Raw genomic sequence first — 14348 nt, forward strand, 5'->3', positions numbered from 1 at the left:
TCAGTAGGCATGACTCCTTTGGTGTCCTTGGAGGTGTCATGGAGCATGGGGGGCGAGCAGGAGTTTGGCATTGAGATCAAGATCAAGATCAGTCATGATCATATTGAATGGTGGAGCAGGATTGCGGAGCTGAGTGACCTATATTCCTCCTCCAGTGTATTAATGTTCCAATGTCCTGCAACCACTCAGTATTTGAAACATCCAGCAAGAAGCCTCGGTTTTCACAGAGGAGAAGGACATGGGTGGATGTACTGTGGGCTGCGGTGGACTGAAAAGATTGAGTATGTGGACTTTAACGAAGAGGTTGTGCTGGAATCTTTGAATGGCATCAAGATAGATAAGTCGCCAGGTCCGGATGGGATGTACCCCAGGTTACTGTGGGAGGCGAGGGAAGAGATTGCAGAGCCTCTGGCGATGATCTTTGCGTCGTCGATGGAGACGGGAGAGGTGCCGGAGGATTGGAGGATTGCGGATGTGGTTCCTATTTTCAAGAAGGGGAATAGGGATAGCCCAGGAAATTACCGACCGGTGAGTCTAACCTCAGTGGTTGGCAAGCTGATGGAGAAGATCCTGAGGGACAAGATTTATGAGCATTTAGAGAGGTTTAGTATGCTCAAGAATACTCAGCATGGCTTTGTCAAAGGCAGATCGTGCCTTACGAGCCTGGTGGAGTTCTTCGAAAATGTGACTAAACACACTGACAAAGGGAAAGCGGTAGATGTGGTTCATATGGATTTTAGCAAGGCGTTCGATAAGGTCCCCCATGCAAGGCTTCTAGAAAAAGTGAGAGGGCATGGGATCCAAGGGGCTGCTGCCCTGTGGATCCAGAACTGGCTTGCCCAAAGGAGGCAGAGAGTGTGTATAGACGGGTCTTTTTCTAATTGGAGGTCGGTCACCAGTGGTGTGCCCCAGGGATCTGTTCTGGGACCATTGCTGTTTGTCATTTTCATAAATGACCTGGATGAGGAAGTGGAGGGATGGGTTAGAACATAGAACATAGAACAGTACAGCACAGAACAGGCCCTTCGGCCCACGATGTTGTGCCGAGCTTTATCTGAAACCAAGATCAAGCTATCCCACTCCATATCATCCTGGTGTGCTCCATGTGCCTATCCAATAACCGCTTAAATGTTCCTCAAGTGTCTGACTCCACTATCACTGCAGGCAGTCCATTCCACACCCCAACCACTCTCTGCGTAAAGAACCTACCTCTGATATCCTTCCTATATCTCCCACCACGAACGCTATAGTTATGCCCCCTTGTAATGCTCCATCCACCCGAGGAAATAGTCTTTGAACGTTCACTCTATCTATCCCCTTCATCATTTTATAAACCTCTATTAAGTCTCCCCTCAGCCTCCTCCGCTCCAGAGAGAAAAGCCCTAGCTCCCTCAACCTTTCCTCATAAGACCTACCCTCCAAACCAGGCAGCATCCTGGTAAATCTCCTCTGCACTCTTTCCAGCGCTTCCACATCCTTCTTATAGTGAGGTGACCAGAACTGCACACAATATTCCAAATGTGGTCTCACCAAGGTCCTGTACAGTTGCAGCATAACCCCACGGCTCTTAAACTCCAACCCCCTGTTAATAAAAGCTTACACACTATAGGCCTTCTTCACAGCTCTATCCACTTGATTGGCAACCTTTAGAGATCTGTGGATATGGACCCCAAGATCTCTCTGTTCCTCCACAGTTTTCAGAACCCTACCTTGGGTTGGTAAGTTTGCCGACGACACGAAGGTTGGTGGGGTTGTGGATAGTCTGGAGAGATGTCAGAAGTTACAGAGGGACATAGATAGGATGCAAGACTGGGCGGAGAAGTGGCAGATGGACTTCAACCCAGATAAATGCGTAGTGGTCCATTTTGGCAGGTCGAATGGGATGAAGGAGTACAATATAAAGGGAAAGACTCTTAGCACAGTAGAGGATCAGAAGGACCTTGGGGTCCGGGTCCATAGGACTCTAAAATCGGCCCCGCAGGTGGAGGAGGTGGTTAAGAAGGCGTATGGTGTGCTGGCCTTTATCAATCGAGGGATTGAGTTTAGGAGTCCGGGGATAATGATGCAGCTATATAAGATCCTCGTCAGACCCCACTTGGAGTACTGTGCTCAGTTCTGGTTGCCTCATTACAGGAAGGATGTGGAAAAGATTGAAAGGGTGCAGAGGAGATTTACAAGGATGTTGCCTGGATTGAGTGGCATGCCTTATGAGGATAGGCTGAGGGAGCTTGATCTTTTCTCCTTGGAGAGACGTAGGATGAGAGGAGACCTAATAGAGGTATATAAGGTGTTGAGAGGCATAGATCGGGTGGACTCTCAGAGGCTTTTTCCCAGGGTGGAAATGGCTGCTACGAGAGGACACAGGTTTAAGGTGCTGGGGGGTAGGTACAGGGGAAATGTTAGGGGGAAGTTTTTCACACAGAGGGTGGTGGGCGAGTGGAATCGGCTGCCGTCAGTGGTGGTGGAGGCAAACTCAATAGAGTCTTTTAAGAGACTCCTGGATGAGTACATGGGACTTAATAGGATGGAGGGTTATAGGTAGGCCTAAAAGGTGGGGATATGTTCGTCACAACTTGTGGGACCGAAGGGCCTGTTTTGTGCTGTAGTTTTCTATGTTTCTAAGCACTAAATATATTCCTACCTACCAGGAGAAATGAGTAACAGGATACTCAGTAAGTCACAACAACTACTATTTTTTGACATTGCCCAGTAAAGGTGAACAGGATATTTCATGTATCGAAAAGATTAATCAGCCACCTTCCATCTGCTGTGCTGCGAGTAATAAAAGAAATAGTGAACCCTTCAAACTCTTTTTGTGTGTTCCAGATGAAGCCATTTCCTTACGTCACAACACAGGCTGGAATTCTCCGGTCCTGCACGCCTCGCTGCCAGCGGGAATGGAGAACGTGGCGCTCAGCCAAATCTCCGTTCGCTGCAGCGGGGTCGGAGAATCCCAGCCGCAATCTCAAAATGCAAGTTCTTCTTTACTCTCTGCTTTCTCACACAATCGGACCACAGCTACTTTTGCACCAATGGAGGCCATTCAGCCCATTGTGTATGTACGGTTCATACTTTACTAGCACTAAGAGCTCAAATATTATTTGTCTGACGATTTCCACATTCCAGCATTGCAGGGCGGCACAGTAGCACAGTGGTTAGCACTGCTGCTTCACAGCTCCAGGGACCTGGGTTCGATTCCCGGCTTGGGTCACTGTCTGTGTGGAGTTTGCACATTCTCCTCGTGTCTGCGTGGGTTTCCTCCGGGTACTCCGGTTTCCTCCCACAGTCCAAAGATGTGCGGGTTAGGTTGATTGGCTATGCTAAAAATTGCCCCTTAGTGTCCTGGGATACGTAGGTTAGAGGGATTAGCGGGTAAATATGTAGGGATATGGGGGTAGGGCCTGGGTGGGATTGTGGTCGGTGCAGACTCGATGGGCCGAATGGCCTCCTTCTGCATTGTAGGGTTTCTATGATTCTATGTTGAACAAAGCACAGCTTATCTAGGGTGAGTTCTGTTGTGAGAGTTTACTTACTGGTGCTTGAGTTTCTTATGAAGCGAGCAGTTCTACAGCAGGAGAGATCTAAGTGTTTAGCAAAACATTCACAAAATGCTTTGTGATTTAGCTTCAAATCAAATGGCAGACGAAGGGCGTTCAATGATCATAAATGAAATTATAACCAATACAAACTTTCAGATAAAACTCAGTCCTATAATAAATCCAGGTATCAGCTGTGAAGGAACAGTGCTTTATTGCACAAAATAAAGTGAAACCACAAGCCTGTGGTGAACACAAACAGGTCCCAGCCAGGACAATACAATAATGGACCCACTCAGGGGCCTGCTTTTTACAGGGCTCGGTATACGAGCTCCACCTGGTGAGTTAATTACCAATCCCCAGAGAGTTCGGATTCAACATATTCAATCAATGATTCCCCATCCATGTCTTGGAGGTCATTGTTAGCAATGGGTTAACAGACCTTCCAATTAAGCCTTAATTTGATGTCAATTATTCAATAGCAGTCACTGAAATACAAAGGACCACAGGTGGCACTATTTGTTGGTGGAGAATTGTGTGTGGAGTTGGGATTAAAGAAATAAAGGTATTTTATGAAGAAGCAGAACTCGTGTCTCCTTTACTCTACAGCAGCCGAGAGGCTCAAACAGGCCCCTACTATTGCAGTATTTTAACAAGTTCCCTTTCCTCCAGCTCTTCCAAATTTCTAGCCTGTGAAATATAAATAATGTTCGGTCAGATCTCTTACCTGCCAGAAATCCGCAACTGTGGCAGGAAGTGGGCCTTGAGCCGCAATATATGCAGGGTTCCTGGGGTCATGATCCATCTAGATGGAGTGAAATGAGAGGTACAGGGTTATCCTGGAGGTTTAAGTACTTGCTAACCGTGTGATTCATCATCACAATACAATCCATTGCAGTTCAGCACATTCATTCCTGCAGTCCACAGTCATGTTCACAAGTCACTGTTGTGGGTGTTGGGTTCAACTCCACAAAACAAGGTTAAAAATTAAGAAGTTAGGAAGAAGAAATTAAAGACGTGTGCAATAAAAGAAAAAAAAAGGCCTCCATTTACATAACACCTTTCAGGATGTCCCCAGGCACCATGCAACCAATGAAGTGCTTTTAAATGGAGCCGCTGTTGTAACATAGCAAACACAGAAGTCAGGTGTTGCGCAGCAATGGGATAATGGAATGGCCAGAGGATGTGCTTGTCGGTGTTGGTTGAGGGGTAAGTATTGAACAGGGCACTCGGTAGAGCTTCCCAGCTTTTCTAAGGAATGCTGATGAGATGGTTTACACCCATCCGAGAGGGCAGATGGGACCTTGGTTACATCTCTCCTCTGAAGGACGGCAGCCCTGACAGTGCAGTGCTCCCTCAGAGCTGCACCGAAGCGTCCAGTTTAGATTTAGTGCTCAAATCTTGGGAGAGGGTCATAAGAACATCTTATGGATGGGTCTTAAAGTAAAACCTTTTCAATTCCAAGGTGATCGTCAGCCCATGGGGCCAAGATGGACACAGAAAGGCTAGTTGGTTCTAACAACATTTCCCTATTCATACATGTGCTCTGTCAAATTTTCAAACCACATGACAACTCCTTTTTTTTTCACTCATTGTAAGCAAAACAAAAAATTCTAAGGGCAACAGGGTTCCGTAATCAGCAGTGAAAGAGAAGTACAGGTCAGAAAATTAAATTGGATGCATATTTAACAACCAAGGCACATGGGAAAAGTAGTTTTAATGTGCTCCTAAGGGATGCAAGATTCAAAGAAATCTGCAGCAGTATTGGAGTGCTGAGTTGGGATTCTTTTCAGTGTTATGGATAGGATTATTTATCAATCACTGGACCATGACACAACTAGAGGCGCATTACGACAAGATGGTCTTCCAGAGTTGTTGTCTGGATGCATTAATATGAATACCCATGTGTGCAGGGTAGGTCAAATTCACCAGCGTTGATGTGAGCAATGTTTCCTGTTGCTTAATATTGCAACAGTTTATTAAAAAAGTAATATAACACATATGTATTCACATCGTAAAATACTCTGGTACAAGTTGAAGCTCCCCCCCCCCTTCCCATGTCATTTCCATGTGTGTATTGTGTATTATGAATCCCGAATTTTGTGTGATTTGGATCCTTGAGATGTTAGCAGAAGCCATCCAGACATAGAGGCAAAAATATTCATAGTCAAATCTTTCCTTGTGGAACAGGGGCACGATCTTGGACTCCCCAGCCCACGCAAATCTTTACTTCCAATAACCAAGCCATCAATTGTTTACATTGCTGGTCCTTTTGTATGTTTTTCAGAATGGGAGTGATCAAACCATGGGGATGTAGAGCAATTGTAAAGTTTATTTATTAGTGTCACAAGTAGGCTTACATTAACACTGCAATGAAGTTACTGTGAAATTCCCCTAGTCCTCACACTCCGGCGCCTGTTCGGGTTCATTGAGGGAAAATTTAATATGGCCAATACACCTAACCAGCACGTCTTTTGGATAGTGGGAGGAAACTGGAGCAAACGCACGCAGGCACAGGGAGAACGTGTAGATTCCACACAGTGACCCAAGCTGGGAATCGAACCCAGGTCCCTGGCGCTGTGAGGCAGCAGTGCTAACCACTGTGACACCGTGCCTACTTGTACTTTTGGAAACTGGAGGGAGACCTACTTGGATTATTTTTTGATGCCACCAATATAGGACTAAGCTGCAGCAGATATCCAAAGTCTTTTGAAACACGAAGTAGAACACTTCTAAAGTACTTTTAAAGCTATGCCCATTGTTAAATTGAGGGTCTGAGACATCTCTTGTATAGTACTATAACAATACTTTGACACAACATGTGAATATTGGAATGTTCATAACTCGTAAATACTAACGTCACCCACCGATATCAAATTACCAACACCTCTACTTTCTCAGGAGGCTAAGGAAATCGGCATTTCGCTATGACTCTCACCGATTTTTATAGATGTACTATAGAAAGCATCCTTACTGGATGTATCACAGCTTGGTATGGCTCCTGCTCCAACCGAAACTGCAAGAAATTACAAAGGGTTGTGAACGTAGCCCAGTCCATCACGCAAACCAGCCTCCCACCCATTGACTCCTTCTACACTTCCCTCTGCCTTGGAAAAGCAGCCAGCATAATCAAGTACCCCACACACCCCGGACATTCTCTCTTCTACCTTCTTCCATCGGGAAAAAGAAACAAAAGTCTGAGGTCACGTACCAACCGACTCAAGAGCAGCTTCTTCCCTGCTGCCGTCAGACCTTTGAATGGACCCACCCTATATTAAGTTGATTTTTCTCTGCACCCTAGCTATGACTGTAACACTACATTCTGCGCCCTCTCCTTTCCTTTCCCCTATGTACTCTATGTATATGGTATGCATTGTCTGTATAGCGGGCAAGAAACAATACTTCTCACTGTATACCAACGCATGTGAGAATAATAAATCAAATCAAAATCAAAAAATTTAAAAACATGCCTTAAAAGTGAGTAATGGAATTGTATTTCTTCCACCAACACGATCAGCCTCTCACCTTAAATGGCAATTTAATGGACACTAGTCAATAACAGTGAAAGATGGTGCTCTTTCTCCATGTGAAACTCAATGCATCAACATTTACATTTAAAAACCTATTGATTTTGGCAATTATGATGTGTGTTTAAGATGTGAATGAGGGGGTCACATGATGTAGATGCGGGAGTGACAACATTTTCTCGAGCTCTGGTGCTACACATCTTTTCATAGAATCACAGGAACTTTTAATTCATTTTTTATCCTGATGCACAGCCCATAATTACCCGATCCTGATGTATATAACCTGCGCTATGTTCCTGGAAAATCCTGGCTGAATTTTGGTGCAGGGGAGCCGAGTTAAGTCAGGAAGATCCTGGTTTGATTGAGGTGATGTGGAGATGCCGGCGTTGGACTGGGGTAAACACAGTAAGAAGTTTAACAACACCAGGTTAAAGTCCAACAGGTTTATTTGGTAGCAAAAGCCACACAAGCTTTCGGAGCCCCAAGCCCCTTCTTCACCTGAAGAAGGGGCTTGGGGCTCCGAAAGCTTGTGTGGCTTTTGCTACCAAATAAACCTGTTGGACTTTAACCTGGTGTTGTTAAACTTCTTACCTTGATTGAGGTGGTCAGAGTAGGGCCCAGTTCGCAGTGGCAGTTTTGCCGATGAGCGGGCTAATGCTTTGGTGATGCTGTTGGTGTTGAGATGATGGCCACTGTTATGAGTGAAGTTGTGGATGACAGTCTCTGCTCCCTGGCAGAGATTTTTGGTGCCGATACTGATGAACTGCAAGAACTTCGAGAGGTTGGCACGGTGGCACACAGTGGTTAGCACTGCTGCCTCACAGCACCAGGGACCCATGTTCAATTCCGCCCTCGGGTCACTGTCTGTGTGTAGTTTGCACATTCTCCCTGTTTCTGCATAGGTTTCCTCCGGGGGCTCTGGTTTCCTCCCACAGTACAAAGATGTTCAGGTTAGGTTGACTGGCCATCATAAATTGACCCTAGTGTCAGGGGGATTAACAGGGTAAATATGTGGGGTTAGGAGAATAGGGCCTGGGTGGGATTGTGGTTGGTGCAGACTCGATGGGCCAAATGGCCTCCTTCTGCATTGTAGGGATTCTATGATTCCATGTCCTAAAGAGAATGGACGAAGCGAAGAAGAGAATTCTGTCAGTCGGGAGGGCAGTTTCATTGATGAAGACTCACCTTCAGTTCTTGGAAATCCTGCTGCATGGCATGTTGAACATCCAGTTTGGTTTCGGGAGATGGGGCCGGAGAAGGAGTATTCCCGAAGATGTGCTGGGGATGAATTCCCCGCTGAATTTGAGAATTGGTTGCCATGCTTTCACAATCTCGATTTGAGGGCTGGGCGTTTCAAATTCAATGAGGCACATTGCATCCTCCGGTTTTCGAGGCTTGGGGGGTCGGTCGAAGGCTCTGACCACTGGCCTTACATCGTCTTGTCCTTGGTGTTCATCAAGAAAGGTTAGAGGTGGCCTGATGTGTCGGGTCCTTGCCATCCGTCAGGGCCTGGGTTTTTCCTCACCGGGGCTTCGGGATGATGACATGGTGGAGGTGGAAAGTCTTCAGTGAAACTCTGGATGGATCCTGCATGTTGTTCGACTTCCCTGTCATGACTTTAGCCGTTTCAAGCACCGTGGATGGTTATATTATCCTGCAGTTCATCGTTAATCTTGTTCCCTTGTAATTATATTCCTGATTTTGTGTAATAGGGGGCGGTTTTCCAGCCTCACGCACTCATGCACAGATTATGTGGGGCTGGAGAATCCCAGGGGAGGGGCCCTATTGCTTTCAGCACAGGGGAGAGCCCCCTTTGGGAATCTCCCCACCCCCGAGTGCTAACATAATCTGGTTCATGCCAGATTAAGTTACCATTGAAACAATAGTTAAGAAATAAGTAAGAAATAATTAAGAAATAAGAAATAAATAGTTAATACCATTCAAACTATAGTCAAGAAAGCCCACCAACGCCTCTACTTCCTCAGAAGACTAAGGAAATTTGGCATGTCAGCTACGACTCTCACCAACTTTTACAGATGCATCAAAGGAAGCATTCTTTCTGGTTGTATCACAGCTTGGTATGGCTCCTGCTCTGCCCAAGACCGCAAGGAACTACAAAAGGTCGTGAATGTAGCCCAATCCATTACGCAAACCAGCCTCCCATCCATTGACACTCTCTACACTTTCCACTGCCTCGGAAAAGCAGCCAGCATAATTAAGGGCCCCACGCACCCCGGACATAGAACATAGAACATTACAGCGCAGTACAGGCCCTTCAGCCCTCGATGTTGCGCTGACCAGTGGTACCAATCTAAAGCCCCTCTAATCTACACTATTCCAATATCATCCATATGTTTATCCAGTAACCACTTGAACGCTCTCAACGTTGACGAGTCCACCACTGCTACAGGCAGGGCATTCCACGCCCTTACTACTCTCTGAGTAAAGAACCTACCTCTAACATCTGTCCTATATCTCTCACCCCTCAATTTAAAGCTATGTCCCCTCGTGCTAGCCAACACCATCCGAGGAAAAAGGCTCTCACTATCCACCCTATCTAATCCTCTGATCATCTTGTATGCCTCTATTAAGTCACCTCTTAACCTTCTTCTCTCTAACGAAAACAACCTCAAGCCCCTCAGCCTTTCCTCATACGATTTTCCCACCATACCAGGCAACATCCTGGTAAATCTCCTCTGCGCCCTTTCCAACACTTCCACATCTTTCCTATAATACGGCGACCAGAACTGTACGCAATACATTTCCTCTTCCACCTTCTTCCGTTGGGAAAAAGATGCAAAAGTCTGAGGTCACGTACCAATCAACTCAAGAACAGCTTCTTCCCTGCTGCTGTCAGACTTTTGAATGGACTTACCTTGTATTAAGTTGATCTTTCTCTACACCCTAGCACTGATTGTAACACTACATTCTGCAATCTCTCGTTTCCTTCTCTATGAACGGTATGCTTTGTCTGTATGGCACGCAAGAAACAATATTTTTCACTGTATACCAATACATGTGACAATAATAAATCAAAACAAATCCAATCAAATCAAAAAATAAGCTTGCCGAAAACCTTTGTTCTCTCTCACGGCCGGTGAAGCTGAATGGAGTTTTGTCTGGAATGCCAAATTCTCTGTTCTCACTTGCAGCAGGGCGGGATCGGACGAGGTCGGAGAATCCCACCCTTAGAAATCTTTTGGGAGAATTCTGCCCACTGTCTTTTATCCTGTCAAGGGTATATAATATCGGAATACAGAGGCATTTGTCACCTGTTATACTCCGAAAATCAACATTGTCTATTTGTTCTTTTTGATGCTATCCATCCACCAGGGAGTAGACGAGGAATAGGTCACTTCCTTCAAGTGGTCTCAGATGGAGACTTCCAGTCTGTCCACCTTCATGAGATTTGGGCTCCCCTGAGGCGTTGCGGGGGGGGGGGGGGGGGGGGGGGGAGCGGGGAAGAGTCCTGTTTCTTTAGAGGATTATGTTGTTCTGTTCCTGGTATCCTGCCTGCGAAAGTCTATGCTGAAAGACCATGTCTGGCGTCCATTGGCTAATCCTGATGCCCCTCTCTCCTTTGGCTTTCCTTTGTCCGGGTGCGTGGGGTGCTGATACAGACTCTGATTTGATATAGTTAATCCGAGAGGGTTTCCCTTCTCTTGTCGGGAGGAGAAAAGTCCTACATCTCCCCTGTGGACGGGTGTCTTGATGATTCTTCTCCTTATCAGTAGGATTTTCCTTGGTGGAAAATGGTTTAGGTTTTCCAGTGATGGGGAGCCTGATCGGTGCCTCTGATATTTTGGAGAGGAGGGAAGGTTTGTTATGTTGCGAGCCTAGGCAAGGTGTAGGAATCCCTGGTTACTGGTTCCCGTATATGAGAGTGTACACTGCTATGCCACGTCTTGTACCGATGCCAGTATTCTGGTGTTCCCCATCGTCCGGATTATCCTTTCATTGCATGGAGATCCTGGGATGATGAATTAGGCCCTGGTTGGATGCATAAGGGATCCTGTATATTGTGCAGCTCTGTCCTTGTTATCCTGCGGAGGAGGACATGCACCATGGGGCCATGCACTTGTGATTTTATCCTGTTATCCTGAGGTTATTTATTTATTAGTATCACAAGTAGACTTACATTAACGTTGCAATAAAGTTTGGAAAGTGGCGATAAAGGTACTGGGGAGGTGGGTGGGTGGTGATGAAAGAGTGCTCAGGAGTACAGTTGAGCTTGCATTAGCTCCTGCGATAAGGTGGATATGGTGAGCAGAAGCCAGAAACATTTGGCCAAGGTTCAATTCCGGCCTCGGGTCACTGTCCTCTTCCAGCATTGTGTCCCCTGGTCGCCACACTCTGGCACCTGTTCGGGTACACTGAGGGAGAATTTAGCATGGCCAATCCACTTAACCAGCATGTCTTTTGGACTGTGGGAGGAAACCGGAGCACCCGGAGGAAACCCACGCAGACATGGGGAGAACGTGCAGACTCCGCACAGTGACCCAAGCCGGGAATCGAACCCGGGTCCCTGGCACTGTGAAGCAGCAGTGCTAACTATTATAAAGATCCTGCACTCTTTCTGGTATTCTTTTTTATCTAGCTATGACTGTAACACTACATTCTGCACTCTCTCGTTTCCTCCTCTATGAACGGTATGTTTTATCTGTATAGCACGCAAGAAACAACACTTTTCACTGTAAGTTAATACATGTGACAATAATAAATCAAATCAAATTAAATTTATCCCTACAAGAGGAGACACAGACTACAACGATTGCAATGCTTGATAATTGGAACCGTTTGTGTGAATACTTGCTGGTCTGTATATTTATGTGGAATAATGGTCACTCTGTAATGTACTCGATTCTTGCGATTTATTGTGTTTTGGGTGAAATGGAAAACATTCAATAAAACCATTCTTAAAAAAAAATGTGAATGCAAGACCTTAATGTTGCAACTTTAATGTTAGTAAATGGAGGAAAATGTAATTCTTTCAGCTTTCAATTGAGATATTTCCGTAGCGTTCCTGATGGCAGAACAATTGCTGTAAAGTTTCATATTGATTTTACCGGCAAATCTGAGACTGCAGAGTGGAGGGTCTGCACTGGAGAGAATTTCCATGCTGTTCTCAGACTGAGATCTTGCCAACTCACCTATTTCCTCAGAGTGATTTATTTCAAAAGGGTCCTGGCTGGTGACTGAACAATAAAGCTAGTTAATGACAAATACATCATACTGAAAATCCATCCCTGTACCGGAAACAAAAAATAATAGAGTAAAGCTTTTTTAATTATAGATATTAAAAGGTAAAAGGTTTATTTATTAATGTCACAAGTAGGCTTACATTAACACTGCAATGAAGTTACTGTGAAAATCCCCTAATCGCCACACTCCTGCGCCTGTTTGGGGACACTGAATTTAGCATGGCCAATCAACCTAACCAGCACATCTTTCGGACTGTCGGAAGAAACCGGAGCACCCGGAGGAAACCCACACAGACACAGGAAAAATGTGCAAACTCCACACAGACAGTGTCTGCGTGGGTTTCCTCCGGGTGCTCCGGTTTCCTCCCACATTCCAAAGATGTGCGGGTTAGGTTGATTGGCCATGCTAAAATTGCCCCTTAGTGTCCTGAGATGCGTAGGTTAGAGGGATTAGCGGGTAATATGTGTAGGGATATGGGAGTAGGGCCTGGGTGGGATTGTGGTCGGTGCAAACTTGATGGGCCGAATGGCCTGTTTCTGCACTGTAGGGTTTCTATGTTTCTATGTTTCTGTGAGGCAGCAGTGCTAACAACTGTGCCACCATGCCACCCCTTTACTTTGGATGGAGCATTCTTGTAATAATTCTCGCCTTTCCTTTTTGTTTGGTTCCTAGAATTCTACAAGTATGTTAAGAGCAAGAAGATAAGATGCGAAGGAGTAGGATCTATCAAATGTGACGGTGGGAAAGTCTGTATAGAACCGGTAGAAATAGCAGAGGTACTCAATGAATACTTGACTTCAGTATTCACAGTGGAAAGGATCTTGGTAGTTGCAGTGCAGACTTGCAGTGGACTGAGAAGATTGAGCATGTGGACATTAGGAAAGAGGGTGTGTTGGAGCTTTTGAAAAGCATCAAGTTAGATAAATCGCCGGGACTGGATGGGATGTACCCCAGGTTACTGTGGAAGGCGAGTGAAGAGATTGCTGAGCCTCTGGCGATGATCTTTGCGTCATCAATGGAGACGGGAGAGGTTCCAGAGAGTTGGAGGATTGCGGATGTGGTTCCATTATTCAAGAAAGGGAGAAGAGATAGCCCGGGAAATTATAGACCAGTGAGTCTAACCTCAGTGGTTGATGGAGAAGTTTATGTAAGTTGATGGAGGAAATCCTGAGAGGCAGGATTTATGAACATCTGGAGAGGAATAGTATGATCAGAAATAGCCAGCACAGCTTTGTCCAAGGCAGATCGTGCCTTACGAGCCTAACTGAATTTTTTGAAGATGTAACTAGACACATTGATGAGGGAAGAGCGGTAGATGTAGTTTATATGGATTTCAGCAAGGCATTTGATAAGGTGCCCCATGCAAGGCTTATTGAGAAAGTGAAGGGGCATGGGATACAAGGGGACATTGCCTTGTGGATTCAGAACTGGCTTGCCCACAGAAGGCAAAGAGTGGTTGTAGATGGGTCTTTTTCAGCATGGAGGTCGGTCACCAGTGGAGTGCCCCAGGGATCTGTTCTGGGACCCTTGCTCTTTGTGATTTTTATAAATGACCTGGATGAGGAAGTGGAAGGATGGGTTGGCAAGTTTGCTGATGACACAAACCTTGGTGGTGTTGTGGATTGTGTAGAGGGATGTCAGCAGTTGCAACGCGACATAGATAAGATACAAGACTGGGCAGAGAAGTGGCAGATGGACTTCAACCCAGATAAGTGTGTGGTGGTTCATTTTGGCAGGTCGAATAGGATGAAAGAATATAATATTAAGTGTAAGACGCTTGGCAGTGTGGAAGATCAGAAGGATCTTGGGGTCCGGGTTCATAGGACGCTCAAAGCAGCGTCATAGGTAGAGGCTGTGGTTAAGAAGGCGTATGGAATACTGGCCTTCATCAATAGAGGAACTGAGTTTAGAAATCGGGAGATAATGCTGCAGCTGTATAGGACCCTGGTCAGACCCCACCTGGAGTACTGTGCCCAGTTCTGGTCGCCTCATTACAGAAAGGATGTGGAAGCCATAGAAAGGGTGCAGAAGAGATTTACAAGGATGTTGCCTGGATTAGGTGGCATGACTTATGAGGATAAGT

The 14348-nt window shown here is 45.7% G+C and overlaps 1 protein-coding gene across 1 annotated transcript in view; it reads right to left on the reverse strand.

Annotated features, from left to right (window-relative positions):
* ptprn2 (protein tyrosine phosphatase receptor type N2) overlaps positions 1–14348 on the reverse strand; it is a 947277-nt gene that overhangs the window by 40415 nt on the left and 892514 nt on the right. The window contains exon 17 of the mRNA XM_078232550.1: positions 4264–4341. Within this exon, the coding sequence (XP_078088676.1) occupies positions 4264–4341 (78 nt within the window). The remainder of the gene's footprint in view (positions 1–4263; positions 4342–14348) is intronic.

Source organism: Mustelus asterias, chromosome 2 (genome assembly GCF_964213995.1).
Source record: "Mustelus asterias chromosome 2, sMusAst1.hap1.1, whole genome shotgun sequence".
Lineage (NCBI taxonomy): Eukaryota > Metazoa > Chordata > Chondrichthyes > Carcharhiniformes > Triakidae > Mustelus > Mustelus asterias.